The sequence below is a fragment of the Melitaea cinxia genome, chromosome 19, assembly GCF_905220565.1.
Source record: "Melitaea cinxia chromosome 19, ilMelCinx1.1, whole genome shotgun sequence".
NCBI lineage: Eukaryota > Metazoa > Arthropoda > Insecta > Lepidoptera > Nymphalidae > Melitaea > Melitaea cinxia.
Window position 1 is genome coordinate 671,245 of NC_059412.1, and position 24,735 is coordinate 695,979.

A 24,735-nucleotide genomic window follows, 5' to 3' on the forward strand; every position below is an offset into this window, starting at 1 on the left:
GATGAACAAACGATACTAATTTGTGTAAAGTTACAAATCAATCTGTTGTTTAGAAGCAGAGATATAAAGAGTGGCTGCTAGTTTCAGTGTCATTCAAAATCCGCTGCATAGTCTTAAATATCTAAGCATACAGACAGCGGGAAGCGACTTTGTTTTATCCTATGTAATGATACTACAGGGAATAAATACTGCTGGTTTGTTTATGAGAAATGCTGATTATTATTCTCATTTGTTTTTTACTAAAATTTGACTTTAAAACTATTCTAATTGACGTTTTGATCTTAGGTAGTAGTAAAGTAATGAGTTCAATGAAATAGATAAATTATGAAATCAGGAAATTCGTTGTTCCTTGATTGACATCATCAATAATTTATTTGTAGTATTTATTGCTTATTTCTTCTTCATAGTTTTTAAATACAGTTACTCGTTTGTTAAATTCATTCTATTATTTGTTTATTTAAATTGTATCGAAATACTGGTTCGCATGCACTAGACTTCAGAAATTCGCTCGTGTCCATTTAAACAAACCTAATGGGTGAAGTAATCAAGACGGCTCGGACGCTACACGCATTCATTGCCCGCTGCTATCATTGGCGGCTTAATGAGAAAACTTCCACGTCTCCACACTTATGCGGTCCTGGTAGACTGTCCCTTTCAAATACGTGGGCGGGTGAGAGTGACTCATTTAATTAAATGTTTTTTTTTACTATTAAGGATTAAATTATTTCTTAATTCAATTGTTCCTGTTTTAATTACTTGTAACAGTAGTTTTTCACACGAATCAAATTGTAGATCTCATTTTTTTTAATTCAAAGATTAATTAATTTCACATAATGTTCTTATGTTTATTAGTGGCATTCCTGGCATTTGTGATCTTGGAGCTCGAGTCTTCCTGCGGGATGTTTTTCATAAGCTGGGCATATTAACAAATGCTTCGCAAATTATTTATAACAATATTATGTTGGTATATTAGCGAGAATATCGATTGTTTTAATATAAATAGTAATATAATAATAACTAACACGACAACGAATAGTAATTTGTAACTCCAAGTTTCCGATTGCGCAAAGAAGTTATGGTATTGTCGGTGTAGATCACATAAATGATAAAGATGTGTGGATTTGGTGACGCTGTATTTCATCCAAGATAGTACCAATTTTGTATTAAAAAATAGTTTATTATTTTTAAAAGACTAGTTTTAGGTTAGTAGGGAGTTTCTTGCCGGTTGTTCTCAGCAGGAGCTGCATTCCGAATCGGCGGCAGCTTCACTTTTAACGATAATTAAAATTTAAATTTGTAAGATACTGATTCAAAGGTGCTTTTGAAGCCTATTTGAATAAAGGTAGTTTGATTTTGATAACAGCGAAAATTGCATTAACGCTGCGGTTTGATTTCCATTCGAACTTTTTAGAAATATTATAATTTAAACAAATTTTGTCTTTACGATGATGTCTCACCGATGTGCTTCGCAGAGCTAACAATCTGCAGCTAGGTCTGCAGGTTGGTGGCGATGGATTGTTTAATCCATAACGATTAACTCTTCTATTTGATGAGATGGTCTTTGCTAAACTGTGACTTGTATGTGTGTGCGTCCCTAGTTATTCTTAGTCGTAAAATTTTCATTTTTTGATTCCTGAAACTCATCATTATCATATTATAATTTGACATAGTTCTTTGGGCCAAAGCGTTATATTCTAAAAATTGAGATTTACAATACGTTGAAGTTACCACATATGCTTACCACGTTAGAGTAAAACAACGGTAGCTACGAAGTGATTGAAATAAAAATTCTTTCTTATTCGGCATTCCTAGGCGGTAAGTGAATCGCGCGAATTCCAGCCAAGCTCTCGTAATCTTACCGAGATTGTTCCGCTAACGGCTCGAGAATGTAATGTAATTACAACCAGCCTCGTTAGGAGCTCGCTTTATACAATACTTGTACACTGCTTTTGGAGCCCTGGTACTCTATTGTGCTGACCGTTGAAATCAGCAGTATCTGAATGACGTAGATGAATGAAATTTTCTGAAAAGTATGCGAAAATAAGATTAAAAATTTATAAAAAAAAGAATCAAGATTCAAATTGACCTAGTGGTCAATTTGAATCTTGATTCTTTTTTTTTTTTAGTAGAATACGAACTAAACTCACCTAACCTTTCTACTACAAATGGATTATACATATGGATATATGGAAATTTTGTAGTGTTAACGTACCTACTAAAAATTAGTTGTCTATTTTATCAATATTTTCTCAATAGTTAGCCTTTAAGAAATCACTATTACTGATAAGGGTGCCTTTTCTCTTTTTTAAAGTTAGATTTTTGTTACTATAAAATCAGAATCAAAAACAGCTTTATTCAAGAGCACTTTCGAATCGTCATTTTACAAATTAAAACTTTAAAAATAAATTATTATATTTGTAGAAGTAAAGCTACCACCGATTCGGAATGTAGATTCTGCAGAGAAGAATCGGCAAGAAAAGTATAAAGTGTTGAATAAATAATAAATATACCAAAATAAAAGTATTTTGAATCTATTTTGTTTTAAATTGAAGATCATTTAAAGGGCAAAAAAACTCTATAACTATGCTCGGCTTGTTTTCACATGTTCAAATCAAATGTGAGAAGGAAAAATCGTAGTTACTGACCGAATATAGTTCGTAACACTGATATAAGATGGGAATCATTGCTCTGGAACGATGAATGATTTAGTTTTGCATAATAATATTATATATTTTTTTCTATTTAAATAATTGCTAGTATTATCTTGTTTATTGGAACGAAGTTCCTTACGGCAGGCTTGTCATTTGGCTGGGCGAGCGAACTGAAAAAAATGTGATACTAAAACCGTAAGAAAAATATACCTATAACGGAAGTGACGTAATATCAGTCAAACGACTGTATAATATGACGTTTGTAAAACTAAAATATTACAAGTAAACTTTTTTTTTAAATTTTTTTTTATATAATTTTATACTATCGACAAAAATAAATAAAGCCATATTTTTTATATATAATATTTATATTTTTTTTTGTTTTTTTTTTTATTACAATAATAATGGGATATACGTAAAAATGTAAAATTTAGTATAGATTTCTTTTATCCTATTAATAGGAGTGATGCTTGTCGCGCTAATCGTAATAGGGTATTACTTAAAATCAGTGTTGAGTTTTTGAAAGCTTTTTATATATTATCTTTTATTTTATTTTTTGTTAACTACTGTTTTTTTATTCTATAATAATTTTTTTATTTACTAAATACTGTTAATTTTAGTTACATTTGTGTTAAATAATTGTGTTTGCTAGCAAACGAAAAAAAAAACCGACTTCAATTACATCGACAAGTAATACAACGTAAGTAGACGAAAATAATTGTGTTTGCAGACAAACGAAAAAAAACCGACTTCAATTACATCGACAGGTAAATACAACGTAGATTGACAAAAAAATTGTCAAGTAACTACGCGTTATCAAAGATTACTCAAAAAGTTGTTATCAGATCTCGATAAATTTTAAATGTGACCACATGATAAACATCAGCTTTTGATTAAATTAAAAATTATCAAAATCGGTACATCCAGTAAAAAGTTGTGCGGATTTTCAAGAGTTTCCCTCGATTTCTCTGGAATCCCATCTTCAGATCCTGGTTTCCTTATCACGGTACTGAACTAGGGATATCCTCTTTCCAACAAAAAAAAGAATTATCAAAATCGGTACATCCAGTAAAAAGTTATGTGGTATAATATAACGTAGGTCGACGAAAAAAGCGTCAAGTAAAAACGCACTATTAGATATAACTCGAAAAGTAGTTGTTAGATCTCAAATGAATTTAAAAGGGACCAATTGACACATACCACCTTTCGATTTAAAAAAAATTGTCGAAATCGGTCCACCCGGTCAAAAGTTCTGATGTAACATACATAAAAAAAATACAATCGAATTGAGAACCTCCTCCTTTTTTGGGAAGTCAGTTAAAAATTAACAAACGCACTAGTCGTCACTACGATTTTCGAGGGTTCCCCTCGATTTTTTTGGGATTTCATCATTAGATCCTGGTTTTCATCATGATACTACCCTTGGGGTATCTCCTTTCCAATAAAAAAAAAAAAGAATTATCAAAATCGGTTCATAAACGATGAAGTTATTCCCGAACAAACATAAAAAATATAGGTATATATATACATATTATTTATTTACTTTATTGTACACCACAAATATATTACAAACAATACATAAAGATAGTCACAGACAGTGAAGTACAATGTACATACAGTCGAATTGAGTAACCTCCTTCTTTTGTGAAGTCGGTTAAAAATGTCTGTGCTTTGTGTAATGTCCCAAATAAATGTGTTTCTTCCTTCCTTTAAAAAAAGTAGTATCCCTAAATAACACTATGTGATAGTATTTTGGTTCATTTGATAGCAAATAAACTCCTAATCTTGTTGGCTTTGCATCAGTTACAACAGATTAGGGCAGAACCATATCGTTGCCTAAAGTATTTAATTATCGAGGTAGCAAAAGCGCACAGAGAAAAGAATTTCATTACAAATATTTCGCGAGCCGCAACTGTGTTGTTGTACAGGGGGCTCTATTAAACGAAAAGCTTTGAAATTGAAAATTTCCGCCTTGATTCTCGTCTGTATGGATGAACGAACGCGGCGAGTGGATTATGTTTTAATACGCCCCACATTGTTTTAACAGATCTGCAGTGTAACTTTTCAGCTGGATTTGTGTCAGTTGTTCTTTATGACTTTGGGCATGCGTTGTTTTTATATACAAACAAAAGTGGCTCCTACAATAAAAGCGCCTTAGCGGTCTTAATATAAACAAGTGCGTGCGAAAGAAGTGTGGTTTACTCATGCCTTTGTAACTTATTATTTTAATGAAAATTGTTAATTCTAGGCGGAGATCTGGTCGGTATTCATCGCGATACTGCGGAAAAGCGTGCGCAACCTGCAAGCTTGCACCGATGTGGGCCTCATCCACCACGTGTTGCAGCGACTCCCGCGCGCAGAGACAGTTGTTGCCGGTAAGTGTGTTCAGTCATTGAGCATTAAACGTATTTCAAATTAATGATCTCATATAGTATAATAAAAACGCCGCGTTGGCGCAACGGTCACAGCCATGGATTGTACCTGTTGCGCTGGCGGTTGCGGGTTCGATCCCCGCACACGACAAACATTTGTATTGGCCATACAGGTGTTTGCCGTGGTCTAGGTGTTTGTGTAGTCCTTGTGGGTCTCCCCACCGTGCCTCGGAGAGCACGTCAAGCCTGTGGTCCCGGTTGTTATCATGTACACCTGATAGCGATCGTTACTCATAGTAGGGAATATATCCGCGAACCCGCATTGGAGCAGCCTGGTTGATTAAGCTCTGATCCTTCTCCTACATGGGGAAAGAGGCCTATGCCCAGTAGTGGGATATTACAGGCTGAAGCAGAAATATCTTATAATTGAACCACTGATATTAGCTTCTATTACACACATTATTTTCTTTTGAAATCTCATAACCTCTTCACTGTTATGCCAGCCTGTTGTATATTGTTGATATTGATACGCCCTTTTATATTGTCAAGGCTGTCCCTTATTTTTTACCCTCACCCTTCGTAAGCAAACCGCCTCTTTTATGCTCCGTTACAATAAAACTTACTTAGTTTTCGATCAAAAACCTCCTGCTACACGCTTGATCCCTAGTATGAATGAGAAATAAGTTGCATAAGTAAGTAGTCGATGGGACTGACGACATTTTATAATATATGTTTAGTTTATTCTTATTTATTTTTTCATTTTAATACAAAACCGAGTTAGTGAATATTTCATTTAATTAATTGAGATAATTGCATTACGTAATACATACATTTTATACAGACAAGTTGATCTCTTGACACGTAAAACTTACAGTACAAAAATAAAAATAAAAACTTGTCATTTCCACATTCCCGCACTCAACACACATTGCGCTCCCAGCGAATCTATTGTGCTCTTATGTTCGCCTGACGGGAGACATTCCCGTGACTCAGTGTCTTTTACATCCCACCTTTGCCTGAAAAATGGGTCACATATTCATCGCGCTTTAGAAATAATATTTTCAAACAAATAAAACAATGCTTTTTGTTATTTAAATGTACGATACTATAATAGGTGTTGCCTCATCATGTTAATTCACTTTTATTAAATCTCGAATAAAATCAATCGTTTGTAATAGTAGGCATAATTGAATTTTATAACAATACAATTTTATTTTTACTCTTTCTACTATTTTTTTTTTTTTTGTACAATCGACAAGCGCTTCCTATCAATAAGTTATTATGCTTATTTCACCAGTTATGACGGTATCCGGCAGTTAAAAGTTTTTGATTTATTATTACCATCGAATTTTACTACGTTTATGAGTTATTTCTATTCGCATATATTAATCTTAAGGTTGTAGTTTATTGATTGAAGACAAACAAGTCTTACTGGACAATCCTACCTCCCACTGTCAAAGTCTATTTGTTTCGTCATCCGTCAAATAGCGTTATCCAAAACTACTGAACCAGCCGTTAAGTCCTGTAATTAGCAACAATGATATGATGATAAAGATTATGAAAAAACTCATTAATTTCAAGCATTATGCTGCAATAGCGCTTTGCGGTGATAAAATATTCAGCCGCGTCAAATTATTTTTAAAATGTGTCTTTTAATGATGAAATACCGCACATAACTGCAATAACTTAAATAATTAACGCACGCAGTGTCAATTTTCGTGTTTATGTTTGTTACACATTATTGATCTGTTTCTCAAGTACATAATATTATATACTTTGGATTACACCGATTGATATGTAGTGTATGCTTAAATTTATATTTGACATGGTTACATCTGGTTGTTTTACACATTGAAATTGAATTACTCCAACAAAGCAGTTTATATATATACTAATTTATAAAATCATTTATTGTATTATTAAGTAAACCTAATTTTCAGACAATAATGCTATTATATTAAAATGGTCTGTCTGCTAAAATAACGTTTGAATGAAATTAAACATTTATCAGGGAGAAATTATTATAAAAATAATTATAAGTTTAAAATACGACATTGTTATAGTTATTTTACGTAATATAAATTATTAGTTATTTTGTGAAAACGCATTATCGTGGACGTTAACACGCATGGTAAGTTACATCAAAATAGAAATGTGTTCAATTGTTAATTTTATCACATTCGTGAATAAATCCTATTTCGTTGTATTAATATTAAAGCTATTTCAGATCTTTTTGAATTATTTAAATAGCTCTTTCATTAATATTTACACTTTACCTCATCGCTCATAATATTAACTTTCATTTCAAATGAATATTTTATTTCTCATGAAATAAAATATATTTTTAAAGTAAATTGTACATTATTAAAATTAAAATGAAATTGAGAATCAGCTTTATTGTTTCGATCCTGAAAATAAATCTTGTAAGTATATTTATTCTTACTTATTTTCTTCATTATTATTATTTTTTTAATATAAATTGTTTCCAACGTTTACATTTTTATAAATATTTGCAATGTAAAACATAGCTAATCTGTGTATATCTGTGGTATGAATTATATTCATAAATTGAAGTAATAAGAAACTTTCCATATTTTACCTCTTTTTAGAAATAAATTTATCATCAAACTGTTTTTCCTTTATAACTGACATTTTTAACAATTTTGGATATTTTTTTTTCAAACTAAAAGGGTAAATGAAAAGGGTTAACTTTTTCTCACAAATACCAGGAAAACATAGAAGATCAAGATGTACCAACGTATGCACCGTATGTTAAAATTGTATATAAATCTAGTAGGATGTATTTAACAACCCGTCATCTTTTTCCCCTGTTAAGTTTTTTAATTCAATTCCATAAAATAAAACTTCAAAGCCATCCAAAAATCTCTCTCACGTATACTAGGAATCTAAAAACGTAAAGAGATGCTCTAAGTGAATTAAATGTGCAACAGCTGTCCCCGTTCATTTTTTGAGTCGAGGATAAAAAGGTTGATTTTAAATCGTGCCCGGTTTTGGAAGAACGATTCTCACGAATACCAGGATTGTAGAAGAATCAAAGAGGATTTCTTTATATTTTAAGAGGTCCTTAGCGATGAAATTTATTTGACAAACTTCACGTTTTCATAACATAATAGCTTACAATATCAAACAAGTTTGACACATTCTTTTTGATAAATGATTTTTATTAGTGCTTGTCAAATAACTTTTTTAATTTACTAAATGCTAAGACTATCAAACGATTTTCCTCTAAAACATGACAAACTCGTTTATGAATAAGTTTATTCATGGAAATTTTTATACAGGACACTTGTAGTGAATAAGACATATTTATTTTATGTTGTCGTTTTAGTAGATCTCATATACATGTTATCGTGTCATGCACAATGTTGCAATAAAAAATGCTTACAGTAAAAGAAAATCTGAATCGACAAATCGACTTTGGTTTATATACTGTATAAAATATTTTGTTTTAAAATTACATTGGTATAAAATATATTTTATTCATAAAATAATAATTAAAAATATATTTTGGAGGCGCCGGATATCGATCCCCGTACCTCTCGCATACCAAGTGAGCGCTCTACCATCTGAGCTACGTCCCCTAGTCTGTATAAAATATTGCTGTAATAACATGATGATGTAAGTATGTTAGGTTACATCGGACGAAAACGAAAATAAAAATAAGTAAACGAATAAAAGAAACTCAGCAAGAATGATAATAGCATTACGTTCATAAAGCAAACATTGGTATCGGTACTCGAAAGTTAAATAATATAGTTCATACAAATACGAGATGGATGACTTTCAAATTTGAAATATGTTATCTAAGGCTTGGTTCTAATTAATAAAATACTAATAATAAATACTACTGTTTAGGTTATAAAGTAAATTGTCAATTAAATCTGTTTACAAACTAATATTATGTCAGAGTTTTCTATACATAAGAACATATGTATTATATTATCTGATTGATAAGCACGTGATAAATATAAAAATATTTTATGAGGCCTTACAGTTCGTTCAAGTGAACGTAACAATCTCAAGAAATGTATACGAGTTATTAACATCGTTAAGTAAGAGGGGGCGTAGCTCAGATGGTAGAGCGCTCGCTTAGCATGCGAGAGGTACCGGGATCGATACCCGGCGCCTCCAAATACTTTTTGCATATATATTTTTTATAAAGATTTTCAGTATTCTTAATATTTTATCGAAAACCTGAAAGGGATTGCTTGTTAAGCATATCCCGTGTGTGATCAAAGCGAAAGCCCCCATGTCCCTGCTGGCTGTTTTATTATTTAACCGTTCGCGTTGTTCTCGCCGGGAGCGCTCGGCCGTGCGTTGTAATCGCGTTGCTTTCTGTGTTGTTTGAATTTAATAGGAAACGAATATAATATTCAATGTGAATTTTAACGTAATCGGATAGTAATGAAATTTAGCATTCACTAAACCAATTATAATCATTATTTTTGGGCCTGTTTCGGCTATTGCTGATAAAGGTATCCAATGTATTTCGGTACCCAACAATTAGCGTGATATATTTTTTTTATTTAACCATCGATCTTCTCTTTATTTGTGTTAGTATCTGTGCACCCAAAAGTTGTAGTTTGTTAGTTGAGGTGAAAAAGACTCTTAAAGCCAACTTTACCTTCTGATAATAGCTATTAGTAAATTTGCCAATACACCAACAGCCCATAAAGAATAACATTATGCAGGAGATTCAAATGTCCAATTTAACAGTACTGTATCCTAGGAGTACGTGTCAACACAGCTGAAATTCTGAATGATGTGTTTTAGATGTTTTAATAAAGATAATCTTGTTGCCAACTGTATACGCTGATGCGTAACATTGAATTTAATTTAGTACGTTTGGAAGCACATTAATAAAGGGTTTCTGAAAACGTTTCAGCGAGAGTTCGCCACGCCTGCGCCACCGTCCGTGCGCTTTTTTCCTGTGCATGAACGTTGTTAATGGTATGAAATTTCGGCAAACTCTGACCACATAGCGTACAAATTAATTCTTAAATTGTTTTTTTTTTTTTTGTTTAGGTGTTTTTATGGGGATTGCGGAAAACCGGGATGTTTGGCAAGACATTTGGCAGGTATATGTTTACCTCTGGACTGAGATAGGCCGAAAGGTGTGATGTTTTTTGCGATACGTACATACGAACAAAGTTGAAATTAAGTTGAATGTTTGTTATGTAACAAATTGCTTTTTGTTTGCGTTCGTCGCGTTAAGTTGGCTGCGTAAAATTTTGTAATGAGTTACAGCGGCTATAAAATATGTAATGAATTATTGTTGCCGGGCCTTTAATGTATGAGATTGCGTCAAGATAACTTCGCATTGACTAGGTGTACACAAGAAGAACGTATAATTTATAAATAGTTATTTAGAGAAGATTTTATGCTAACATATTACCTATTATAAAGTTTAAAGCAAGTAAGAAAAAACTCATATTTTAAACATGTTGTTAATAAATCGACTTAGGAATATAATTCATATGCAAATAACCTGCATTTGCAGTGCCTATGTTAAGTAATGATAAAAATTGTGTCTTAAATTATATGTGAAAATATTATAAGCGTTTTAAATGTGAGACAAATTTATAGTTAAAAATTATTTAATAAAATGATTCATATATATAAGTACACACTGGAACGTTATCTGCAGTATGAAATGCAACTTGAAATAAAATACGTGGATATACTTTTTTTCAGCGAATGTTTTTATTTTATTACGAGCTCTCATAATGCTAGCTCGTTAAATAAAAATAAAATACAGGTCTATACTTTGTATTTTAATTATGATGTTTTCATTTTATTTTTAGCTTTAAATGAGCTCTCCGGTTCCAGCTTCGTTAGAGTTTGATTATTGCCACATTACATAACTATACACTGTTCTTGGAAGTCGTTACTACTACTTTGATTACATACCAACCCGCAGTGGAGAAGCGTGGTGAATTAAGCTCTGATCCTTCTCCTACATGGAGAAAGAGACCCAGCAGTGGGATATTACAAGCTGAATTGAAGAAAAAAAAAAACTTCAGTCTAACATGAATCCTCCAATGCACCAGATTACCATCTAAGTTGTTTGCAAATATATTAGCCACATACGTAGCAACCCCTTGTGACGTCTCAGATTACCATTGTTCTCTCAAAACTGCTTTGCTTGTTGCGCTACTTAGGCCATCTGCTGGCCCCAATATTTGTCTGTTGCAGGACGATTGCATTTCTTAATTTCACTTTAAACGTATTTTAAAAATGTATGTAATGACAGCTAGTTCCTTCTTATATCTAAGCTATTGCTGTTCCCTATACTATGCAAAGTAAATAATGTTAGTTTTAATGTTTGTAAATACAGCTTCATATAGAGAAATGTAAGAAACATGTTCAGCTCCCTCTTCAACGTGATTATATTTATCCCCACGTGGGGTTCAAATGACTGCATTCATTTTTAATGGGCTCCTTACGCATTGTATAATACTGTCACCGCCTTTATGTCGGTAGTTAGAAGCCACTTTCCGTACGCGGTATAAATCTTCAATTTCGGTAGATTTGATTTGATTATATGAATAGGAATCGTGTATTTATTTTGCTAGTTACTTTACTATATCCTGATATAGGCTTATTCTTGTCACCAATCTATACAAATGAATCAAATTGGAGTGTCTGTTTGTTATATTAAAATAACCGCTTTTTACTAAATGCACATGGATGTATACACGGTACATATACCAAAATAACATTGTTTACAATTTTTGTCTGTCTGTATGTTTGTTGTGTAGTAAGGAGTAACTTCGGTTACTGTTATGTTAGAAATTATTTATTTTATAACCCTGCGAAATAAACATTTTTTTTGTTAAATTCCACGCGGACGAAGTCGCGGGTACAAGTAGTCAAACAATAAACGTTAAGCATATTTATCTACGGAATAAACTGAAAAGACGTTGTTAAGAATGGTTCTGAATTAAAACCCAAATAGTTTTCTTATTACTACATCTATCACCATCATCTGTCACGTTGCTCGCAAGTAATGTACCAAATACGAAGCGTACTAAATCTACTAAATACGAAGTGTACTAAATCGAAGTCTCCGGTAGTCGAAGTATGCATTAACTTATAAAACAGAATTCAGAAGCCATATATTTAATAATTTTTCGCAGATCGAAATTCGTGAGTTTGTTTGGAGTTGGTTATCATAAAGTTGAACTAAGTACTTGTTCATATGGTGATACTTAAATGTCTCTGTCTCTTACATCATCGACTTCAATTATATAAAAAGGGACGATTCGGCTTTAATGGATTTTGGACCCGGGGTAACTAATATATTTATCAACATCAATATCAAACTGAGATGTAGAAAATAGCTTTCCAAATAAACGACTATTTTATGAAAAAGAAAATAAGATATTTATAGTTCTCGGTATTATTTTTAAGTATCTCGTTTAGTCTGCGTAAGCGTTCGATAATAGATTTTATCCTGACTTAATCACCAAAATATTGTATTTTCTCTGTTGTACAAAAAACTAATCCGAATGTATTGTACGTAAAAATATTTTTTTAAAACTTAAAGTAGTATCTCTATTATTATTATTTTTTTAGAATAATATATGAATATGCCAAGCAATCCATTGACAGTGAAGAACAAAGAGTTTTTCAAGTTTAACTTTTTTATTTTCTGCTTATATTCTCGTTCAAACGAACGTACGTAAATGACGTATGTGTCCTAACTGTACAATATGACTATTCGTGATTTGCTTCCTTTGATATCTGACGCGAAGTTCGAAAGACGATGAAAAATATTTTGTTTCATCTTGAATATTATTTTTTGTACATCTGCAGCTTGATAATCATACTCATACGTCGTAATCTTTAAATTCAATCTTCCTAACTACTTCGGTTGTTATTGGATCGATTTTAAGAGCCTTTTGAGTTAAGTAATAATTACAAATATACTAAAACTATTGACAAATTTTTTCAAACATACAAAAAAATTATAACTAAAATAAAAAGATAATTGGAGGCGCCGGGTATCGATCCCGGTACCTCTCGCATGCTAAGCGAGCGCTCTACCATCTGAGCTACGCCCCCTGTTAATGCTTTTATCAAAAAAATCGTACATATAAAATTGTGTGCGTCAAATTATTACATAACAGCGTGTCACGTGTAATAAAGTCATTGAAGTAATGTCGGCCTTTCACTTGGTCACTAATATAGATTAAACATTTGCAACAATAACAGGTTTTACGCACTGTTCTCAATGATAAATTAGTCGAGTTTTTAGTTGGCTTCTGATCGCATTACTGTTCATTGAATTTAAAATTTTCATAGAATTTAAAGCGACAATTAATAGATAGTTACATGTAAATTATATGTCTGCTCTGTTAACAGCCTAATGTTTTAAGAATAGGGAGTACCTTAGAAAATAATTATGTTCTGTATTCTATATTTCTGTCGACAAGTAATTTTTACGAAGTATTATTTCACGCTACAATTGAAAAAAAAAATATTTACGATCCATTTTATCTTCTTAAATTAAATTTATGTTTACAGTCGAAAAATAATTCTAACTATACAATATTGATAGAGGGAAGCAACTTTGTTTAGTAAATAATTAATTATTAAGTTTAAAAAAAAATCAATATGTAAAACATTAAGATTATTTTTGATATAATTGAAGTTTTGCGTTTAAAGGGCACAACTGAGCAACATAAATAAATGATTTTAAATATGAAAAGGTCCGCTGGCACTTCTTAAATAGTCTGTTATAGACCTATAATACCCTGGTAGTCCTGGGAGCATAACGACTGAAAACTTTAATATCTAGTTGACAAAAAGGGTTAGCGTATCTAATAAAAATAATGAGTTTTTGTAAATTTAATGCTATTTTTATTACAGTTATTTTAAAACAGTAAACTATAAAAAAATATCTAATATTTGGTACAATTAAGAAGTGGTTTTTATGGTAACTAGGCCCAAAAACGCTTGTATGCTTGTATAACGTATCAATTATAAGGTAAAATCTAATATATTATTTAGATGTCTAATGTATATACTAGCAAATAATAATTTATTATACAATAAGTGGCCCGAAGTAAAACGTTTCTCGTTTTATTCGACACAACATTATCCTTCATTCGATTAGCAAAAACAGTTTTCCCTTAGGGCCTTTTAAAATATTATGCTTTCATTCAATACTCAGAGGTACGATTTGTTATCATTGTTACATTGGAGCTTTCAATAATATACTTTTAGTTATCATTTTTTGACTTGCTCATATTTCTTGCTAGTAAAAATGTGATAGATTGAGAAAATTGTCTGTCAGACTAAGTGGTGGGTTTATTGAGGGCATTTGAAAATATATAAGTACCTATTAATTATTTTATATTTTAATATATACACTTATTGCACTATTGGCAATAGGGTTTAACTTTTATTATTGCGGTCTCGGTTACAAGGCTTAGGTAACAAAATTCTGGAAATAAAGTCTCAAAATTTCCAAAAGAAACCTAAAGTATTCCTAATTATTGTAGGACACGTAGCGAATAATAACAAGTACCGTTAATTCGTCGACCTCCACCAACACTCCTCTTAAATTTATGTACCGAGTTTTCAAGAATCACGTGGCCTTCCTGAAATTATTAGTAGGTGACATTAATTTCTAATTCTACTCTTATAGGTTAAGTCACGTTTTAAGACAAGAAAATTTACTAAGATCTAAATCGATCGAAATCTTCGAATTCGGAAATATTTTAGAACTATTTTTTTGTACAGGAGTTTTTTGTTTTTGTTTGGATTTAATTACTAAAATGTATTTTTATTTAATTAATTAACCACCAATGACAAAGGTTTTGTGCTGTTTGGATTTATTACATTATTAATAATAAATTATTAAATATTTTTAAGAAAAATGTTAACGATATTTGTTTCTTTTAATTAATTATTTAATTTCATTGTTTGACATAACATTGTCAATTAATTATTGACATTAGATATATATTTTATTTAATTTGTAAAATTATATGTATATATGTATTTTGATTTCTTATATTTTGTTGTTTTATTATGTTTATTAGTGTTATTTCATTGCATGGACCTTGTCTGAAATAAACGTAGTCGAGATCTTAACTGGCCTTAAAGCATTACGATCGTTATGTTGTCCTGGTACTCGGTAAAACCTTTAGGGTATTTTTAAACTTCTCTCTCGACTTGGTTGCTCAATAAAAATAGAACAGATGTTGTTTTTTATGTAGTCTAAGAATTCACATCGCGACCTCTAAGGTCTTCTTGTTTCCTTAGTAATTCTGGGAAAGTTTCACAGGAATGTCGGGAATACAATCGTGTTAGCATTTAAATTTGTAATTCTAACACTTAATAAAATATTGGATTTTGTATTGATAATTAATTAATTAAATTAAATAATTAATAAATAAATTAATTATTAATTAAATAAAATAATTAATTAATTAATAATTACTCTTATAGTTTATTTGTTTAATACCGGAACAGTACCAAGATGGTGACGCCATCTACCGAATGGTTAATACCTATTAATTTACGATTAGTCAGTCACTATCTATGTTATCTGTTTTCCAGGGTAGTTAGACAATAAATACTGTTATTACTTAAATGTGAGCTTTTAATAATTTTATAAGAATGTATCGTTCTCATTCTGATTATTATTTGATGAAGTACTGGAAGAGCATAAAAGTGAGCATAAAGGAGACACTATCTTCCGAATAGTTAATACTAATTATCTGATTGATCAGTCGCTATCTTTGTCATGTATTGGCGGGATCGTTGTCCTATAAAAGTTATTGCTTAATTATAGTGCGGCTAGCGTTCCTGCTCGATAAGTGGCATATAAGTGATTAGTGTGATAACGTATTCAATGTAGTTAAAATTGTCTATTGTGAATGAATAACTATAGATTTCAAGTGAGAGATAATTGTTTAGTTGAGTGTTTTCAATTGTTTTCTACAATCGTACGTACATCGTTTTGTCCGAGCTTAAAGTTTACAAGAAATAGTTTAAGATGACGTTGGTTAATTTTAATTCAGATGTGAACAAACAAAATCTACAAAAAAATTGTTAATAACTGTATTACTAGATGTCAACCAAAATAGCTAAATGTAAAAAAAAAACACACACAGTAACCGTTATAACAAAATTTTATTCTATATTCCAGACGTACAAACAATTATATACTGTAATTTAATAGTGACTACGACTTGAACAATCACTATAGCGTTTTATGACAGCTTAGCCTTTTGATATACGAGTATAATCTATATAAAATCTAGAAAGGTACTCTTGTTGTAGTCGACCTCCGTTATCGCCAAGAATTGCAACAGTGTTCCATTTATGTTACTACTAAATTTAAAGAATTGATTACTGACTAAATTCAAAGCAAGAGTTGTATCTTTGTAATCTTCTGAAAAAAAATATTTTTCAAAATAACGTGACTATTTTAACGCTAATTATAATGTAAAATTTTATAAAATATATGAATACATGAAGAAAAAACTTTGTACCCCTTTTTTCTGAGGAATATGAAAGTTCGCACTAAGCGTGCTAAATTTCATATTCTCTTATATATATTTCATATTAATTTATACAGAGGAGTGCAGAATGCTATTTTTTTTAATTACGCCTAAAAATACATTTAATCAATAAAAAAAAAAACATTACACACACAACTATGTATTTGACACACATACGCATATACTTATTTTATTTATTTATATATTTCCACTTTATTGCACACCAACACAAAATGTAACATAAATTTAATTAAGTATACAAAAATGATAAATTTCCATTAGTTGCAACAGGCGGCCTTTTCACTAAAGCAGCGATTTCTTCTAGGCAACCTTTGGGCAGGGGACTAGAATAGATTGTTGTTAGTAAACAGGAGATAGGGGCGCAAAATATGTACTATCAGACATAAACATAAGTATATATTATACATATTCATACACACACATATACATACAAATACACCTACATAGCTACATACATGTACACGTACACAAATATCTACATAAACACATAATAATAATATGATAACAAAAAAAAAAAATACACAGATACATATATTGTTTATTGTTAAAGTCTGTAGTCAAATCGAAACTTTTTAAAATAGATTCGTTATTTTAATCATTTTTCGGTTTTTGTTTTGTTGTTGAATTTCGACCACTGGACGACAACTAGTAACTTATAAAAATGTCACAAGACGCAAGAACTCTAAAAGTGAAATTTTTATGCATCATAAAATTTAACTCTTCAAAACATATTCATGTATTCGCAATATCTTTGGAGGCATTTTGGCATCATTTACTTTATCATCATATATGTGCTACAAACGTATGTGTACCGTACACACCGGAATTTTTATTACAACAAACATATAGCAAAAAGAAAGCTTAACCTTCGCAATAAGGGAAGGAAACACGAAAATGTTTCGACGGTCTCACAAAGCAACACGCGAGTATAGAAAGATTAAAGACAATGGATAAATCGAAACTACTATAGGTACATATGTTCACTCACCTATGTAACAATACTGTCTTTGTAAATTGTTTCGTATATAACTTCACGTAATCGCGGTCGACGGCACAAGTTTCGAAGGCTTTGACGCGAAATCGTATCGGAATATTCGAGAATTGTAACAACGGGGGCGTAGCTCAGATGGTAGAGCGCTCGCTTAGCATGCGAGAGGTACCGGGATCGATACCCGGCGCCTCCAAACTATATTTTTAATATTAAACATAATTTAAAAATAAAAAGCGAACCCACGTACGTGACTTTACATTTGCACTAATATTTTAATAGGCGATGCTGGCGTATTTCTCAACCAATGTGTTTATTATTATGTACTAAATAATTTCTTTATCGGTATAATACGAAAGACAGTTAGATTTTACTTAGAGCGCTCTCTCGGCTTTGCATGAGAGCCTACTATGGAGTTCTAACACAGTATTACTTTTTTAAATTTTGACCTCTCCATTTTTGTCTACTTTGTTTTCTATTTCCTAATGTCCTATGATTTTAAAATATTAGTGTGTAAGTAGTAAAATATATATACCACCACTACGGTGTGATTTCCACATAGTTATTGAGCGCTGGCAGTAATTGTGTTTTATTCTTACACTGGTGGCGATTTTTTTTTCACCTCTGAACGGTGTACTAGCATCCATTAGTAGTAGAATCTAGTTTGACTGTTGCATTATTTTAAATGGTAACGTTTTAGTTGGTTAAGTTCATTTATAGGTAATTTTTATCGCTTTAAGCTTTTACTAATTAATGTAAAAGTTCCTGTATTTGTGAAAGCGCAAGTGCCATGTTAATTCATATCATACAATAAACTCGACAGTAAACAGACTCCTAGCCTTAATTATAAAATGAGAAGCCTCATAAATATCAATAGTATAATTAATTTTTCAGTTATATGAAGTGTTTAATTTTAAACAATAGTAAACAAACAGCGCGCAGTCAGGACTTTGTCAACAGAATAACTTCGTTTGCGCCTATTGTTCGCAGCGCCTGACATGTAGACAATGAGAGTATGTGTACATGTTTTATATATGCGCATGTTTCATATTAAATTAAAAATTGTATTATACGTGTACAAATTAGACGAGGCTTTATTTAATTCGGTTCTATTTGCTCCTCAGTTCCGGTGATTACGAATTTAATAACTCGTAGGTTAGGATCAGTAGATGTTGTTTATTATTATTTTTTTATTACATTTGTTTAATGTTTTTTTAAAGTGAAACGTGTATATTTTTATTTTACAAGATAGCTAACTATAGAATCTATCCGTTTATGTATATAATGCATAATGTGGGCCCAAAGACATCTTACGGTGTTGATTTCTTAACACCTAACGTCCTTTTCTCGTAGTAATTTAGTTCAGGGTTTTCCAGCATAAATTAGTATTTCGTATACTATTTGGTAGTTTGTTTTTTAAGAAAAAAATATTTCTAAAATCCTACATTGTGTTACAAACAACTCACTCTTGCACTCAGTATAAATATCCTAAGATAAGTGATTGCGAAATTTATTAGAGACTCAACTTGTAAAGATAGTTTGTAAATAAGTAAATTAAGGCTAATTAACTCGTAATATAAACGTATGGGTAAACCAACCTACTTGTAATTCTCTTAAGCATAGACTTAACTGATACCCAGTTGTATCTGTTAGTCGTGTTGTAATACCGGTGTATTTTACTTGGCGAATACGGCCCAATCCCGGTCCCGGTCTGTTTTGCGATTTACTGGGATTAGTCGTGGCCGCGGGGTAAGTCCGGGATACAATGTGGAAGCCATTAGACGACGGCCGTGTCGGTTGCTCTTGCGTTTTCATTTCATTTCGTATTATACACCTAATGCTCGAACGCGTTAAATATTCATCACACTACACTGTGCCTTTCAATTGTTTTAATTTAGTTGATTTTAATTTCTGTAAAATAATGCTTTCTTGCAAATAAAAAAAATATTTTTGAACCTTCTTTGCGTTTTACAACAAAGACCGAGTCATAAAAATCTATAAGTAATTCTTAATGTTACTGATAAATAATAAAATAAATAAATAAACATCTACGCAATATACACACGGTCGTCTGTTCCTAAAGTACGCAACTCAATGCTTGTGTTATAGATAACAGCCGACTATAACCGATATATTACACCCATACTCGGAGTGGAAATCGAACCCACAATTCTCGGAGCAGAAAGCAAGGTACTTACAAACTGCGTCAACGGGCTAGTCATTTAGAAATCAAAGATAGAGAACAAGCAAGATTAAAAGCAAGTAGTTACGGAACCACGGTCCCACGAATATGCTGACGTACCGAACAGATGGAATGTTCCCAGGCGATCGCCTCATGAGTTTCCCATCATCATCATCAGCTCACGGACGCCCACTGCTGGGCATAAGCCTCCCCTAAAGCTTTCCACGACGATCGGTTCTGCGCAGCACGCATCCAGCAGCTTTCCGCGACCCTGACCAGATCGTCGGTCCACCTCGTAGGGGGCCTGCCAACGCTGCGGCGCCCGGTACGCGGTCGCCACTCGAGAGCCTTTTCGCCCCATCGGCCATCGGTTCGTCGAGCTATGTGTCCTGCCCATTGCCACTTCAGCTGTGCACGTTTGAGTTCTTGAGTTTCCCATATTGGCCCAGTTCTCCGTATTAGCCTTTCAATGCCCCATTGTTCTAATTTTTAACTTTAATTATTGTATAATTATTTCGATCACTCTTTATTCCCACTTCGAATAAAGTAGTCGTTATTCTCAAGAATAATTGTATTAATTTAGTATTAATAAATAATTATAAATTATTCGGTTTTTTTTCGACCTCCTGACTGCTGCAAACGTAATTAAGTCTCAAAGAAAAGACAATGTTGATTCAGTTAATGAGCCCGTTGAATACATCTAAAGATTTTTTTTTTATTCTTATTAATTTTCTTTCATTTATATTTTACTTTAATATTTCGCAACGCTTATTTCACCGAGTTCATTTACATTCTGGTGTTGAATGTTGCATGTTTATATTTTTATGTTAATGAGTCATGACTCGATTAAACGTAATAAAATTTGAATGTGAAAGTGCAGAAAATGCACTTGCGCGCCAACTCCGCCGCCGACGTAATAACGTCAGAACAAAATGTCAGATATCTGCAATTGTTCTCCAATAATACCTTCATTACTCCTGGTGCCCTGGTACTGAAATCGAGCGATGCGTGGGCTGTCTGGTTTTGATTTTTTGTTCATTTTAAGGTACGGACAGACGTGCTCATTACTAGCACGAAAGCATGCTTTTATTGAGCAAGTGCTCATTAGTAACACGTGTGTAATGTAATGAGCATGCTTATTTAGAGCGTGCTCAAAAATCAAACGACGTTTGATTTTCGAGCATGCTACCTGAGGCGCGGGTAGGTGGGGGGCGTGCTCCGAGCACGTCTGAACATGTTTGCTTATTAGCATGCTATTATCCATTTTGTCTCGATCTGCGGCGGACGACTGTTTATGAAATTAATAAAATTGATGTAATTAATTAAAATCATCATCTCTGCAAGCATCTCTGCCAACAATCGATTACTTGCTCCCAGTGATTGTCTTCTGTTTATCCAATTACGAACCCAAATTCTCCTATTTTTTGTTTTTTTATTTTTCACCAAAATGTTCTTACACAATTCCGTTGCAAGCAATAACATTATTTTATTAAGTTCTGTACGGATAGCACTGTCACTATATACTTGTACATCCATTTTGGCCGAGAGCCTGGTGCCAAATAGCACGTCTGTCCGTACGTTTGCTTTGAGCATGCCTATTTAGGAGTATGCTTTAAATCAAGCATGCTTATTTCTGGCAAATGTGAACAGTTTGCAGAGCATGCTAATTTTAAGCAAGCTTATTAGCATGCTTTTTTGAGCACGTCTGTCAGTACCTTTAATGCATTTAATAAAAAATGCTTTCGTTACCTTTATTTTCGTGGCGTTTTTTAATATTAAGAACTCATTTTCATCAAAATAAATTTAAAAAGGAACTGCTCTAGCAGCCATTATTAAAAAAAGTAATGTATTCTGCTAAAAAGTTTCTTAGTATGTACATATCTTAGGGTCAAATAAATCTACGAGTAACAATATATCCACGGTAAAGTTTTGAAGAACCTTAACAAGTGTAACTAATCGTAAGCCTTACATATTCAGATGTGTCGGTTACACCCCATTTACCACGACGTAGCATCAGTTATTTGGTATTCCGATTAATGTTTCACTTGATTTATTAAAGTTGGGAATGCCTAATTTAGTAGCGAATGCGATGTATCGGGTTTTCTACAGAATAATTTAGCACGATATAGAAACTAGGATGATATCATTATGCAAATTTATCCTCTATTCACATTGCGGTTAGGTGTGTATTGATATTGTTTTATTGTTAGTTTATATAGTTGATAATATCTCATTTTAAATAACATACTCGTATAAATAATGAATGTTCATAATTTGTGTTTAAAATGAACTAATATTGTTTTTTTTTCTTTTCAGATCTCTTGATAGAAATGCTAGGAGTCCTGGCCAGTTACAGCGTAACAGTTAAAGAACTTAAACAGTTGTTTAATGCTATGAAAGCAGTAAACGGCAAATGGGTGAGTAAAATAATAAATCAAAAAATGTTATCCCAACAGTTGTTTAAGGGTTAATATGGTGAATGTATGACGAGAGCGTGACGAAAAGTGTGATCGGGCGAGGCGGATGGTTAGAGGAAGATATAAGTTAGTAAAGAATAGATAGAAAGAGAGAGTTACGTTTCGTAAATTTTACTCCAGTCTTGTGGTCTAAAGCATACTCGTTTTTTTTGTTGTTTACAAAAGCCCTCAAAAACTTTTGACTTTTTCGGTTAAACTGTGGTTGTATTTTTTCAAATTAGGAAAACATTATTCTGTGTTACTTTTTATTTTGTTGTTTGCCTTGTGGTGTGTTTCGGGTCTGACAAAGCCCCACACAAGTTAAACAAAAGTAAAATAACAAACGAAAAATGCCAAGCTCCACTAAGCAAACATAAACACAAAGTACAGACATTCCTGACGCTAATTACCGCCGGCTATAACGATGCAAATTTGAGAAGTGCTCGCGGTTTAACTAATTGTACGTTAAGCCGGATCCCTTCGTATTAAGCCACATTTTACTATCTACTCCGGTTCATGATGCCTTGGTACGTGAGAAGTACAATGCGGGGGAGGTTGCGGAATTTATCTCCGACTTGGCTCGAAAACTCGAAAAACATGCTCTAAAGTGGAATTAGGAATATTTGTAATTTTGTTTTACTTATAGTGTGCAAAAAAATATTAACTGTTTTCGTCTATATTTTACTTGATAAAATAAATATATTAGAAAAGTCTGCATACATATAAAAACAAATATTCTGCAGTATATAATAATGGTGTCTCTTGTCATTGGCGATCGAATACTACGAGCGTATATTTAGCTGATAGTAAACACAGCCATTTACAGAAAGTTGCAATTAACCTCGTAGTTCGACGATGGCCCACAATTAAGCAAATTGGTGGGCAGTAACCGTACATATATTTTATTATTATTATCTCTCGGTGTTATTTACTAAAATCTATTAAATATAATTTGTTTGCCTGTACATCAAAATATTGTTAAATTTCGAAACTGTTTACTTTTATTTTGATTGTTTGTTTAAATTAAAATTTGTACTTTTACAAATTGCATCTTATTTGTGTAAATTAAGGAACAAAGCATTTAACGTTTGTTTTTATTGTAAATTATAAATGATGTATAAATAACGACTAACTCTATGGCGCAGTTGTAGTGCTCTGCCTGCTTTCTGCTCCGCGGGTTGCTGGTTCGATTCCCGCCTGGTCTGGGTGTAATCTTTCTATCTATATATTTATATATGTATTATTTCTATATATATTTATAAAAAAATATATATTTACCTATATCAGCCGGCTGTTACCTATAAAACAAGCATTATGTTGCTCACTATAGGAACAGACGACCGTGTGTATGTTATAAGATATTTATTATCATTATTATTATTATTATAAAGATAATTTTGTTTCAGCCGAGGCACTCCGCTAAGCTGTTGAACGTGCTCCGTCAGATGCCTCACAGGAACGGACCCGACGTGTTCTTCAGCTTCCCTGGCAGGAAGGGATCGGTAAGTTCAATATTTACTGAAGCGAAAATCTGAATGTGAAACAACTTTTATAACACGCTGTAGTTAAAATATACGTGCTTTGATATCTTAATGACGGTATTTCATGTAATTTTGGACTAAGTAAAATTTAAAATAGAGGTTTTGACGTATGATTGAAATATTTTCCTTAACTATTCACTATTAAGTAAAATTAAAAAAATAGTTTGAATCTGGCATTATGTTATTATTTTATAAAAACAAAAATTAATCGTAAAACGAAATTTATAAAGCTACAAAAGGAACTGGTGGCCTAAAGACAAACAATAACTTTTAAAATTTCGTCTGAAGAGTCTTTTTATTCTTCGACGTTGCCCCGCTCCTACCGAGCTAAAAAGATTTTCTTCCAAAAAAGAAATTTAATTTTTTACCGTCGAAACATTGCGACCAGGAAATACCGTTGAAAGTTTCTTGTTAAAATAATAAAATTTCCGCTGTACGCATAAGAAAACGGCAAATGAGATTTTCTCTAAAATCATCTGTATTTCAGACAATCTTTAGAAAATGGACTAGATAAACTTCCAGTAAACTGTAAATTGAAATCTGTTGCCTCTTGTTGTTAATACAGTAATTTAGCAATTACTACTATACATTCTATTTCTGTACGTAGTATGTTAATATATTCAAATCTGTACGGTTACGCCCTAATTTGGAAATCCATAATAGCATACATATATTACATACTAGTAACATACCAGAAATTTCATGCTATTTCCATCACATTTCATTCACATGACACTAAAAGAAGTTGAAGGATGTAGCACGAAAGAGCATAATAAGAGCATAATAATAAACAAATATTTGACTCTGGATTTTCTAACCAACCTTGGGATTTTGACAATATATTTGTAGCTATAGTTAATAATACGAGTGAGATATTATAAAACACAAAAGCAATTTCATTGACCTAATCCACTTTTTGAACACACTGTCTCTGTACTTCAGTATAATCGTACAGACAGACGACGGTACGACAGACTTCTTTTA

The 24,735-nt window shown here is 32.1% G+C and overlaps 1 protein-coding gene and 3 non-coding genes across 4 annotated transcripts in view; 3 read left to right on the top strand and 1 right to left on the bottom strand.

Annotated features, from left to right (window-relative positions):
• LOC123663033 (neurobeachin-like) overlaps positions 1 to 24,735 on the top strand; it is a 102,754-nt gene that overhangs the window by 17,440 nt on the left and 60,579 nt on the right. The window contains exons 3-5 of the mRNA XM_045597775.1: positions 4,900 to 5,026; positions 22,071 to 22,171; positions 23,617 to 23,712. Coding sequence (XP_045453731.1) covers positions 4,900 to 5,026; positions 22,071 to 22,171; positions 23,617 to 23,712 — 324 coding nt within the window. The remainder of the gene's footprint in view (positions 1 to 4,899; positions 5,027 to 22,070; positions 22,172 to 23,616; positions 23,713 to 24,735) is intronic.
• On the top strand, positions 9,103 to 9,175 carry Trnaa-agc. The gene has a single exon. It is a non-coding gene; the product is annotated as a tRNA-Ala (tRNA).
• On the bottom strand, positions 13,039 to 13,111 carry Trnaa-agc. The gene has a single exon. It is a non-coding gene; the product is annotated as a tRNA-Ala (tRNA).
• Trnaa-agc lies at positions 17,696 to 17,768 on the top strand. The gene has a single exon. It is a non-coding gene; the product is annotated as a tRNA-Ala (tRNA).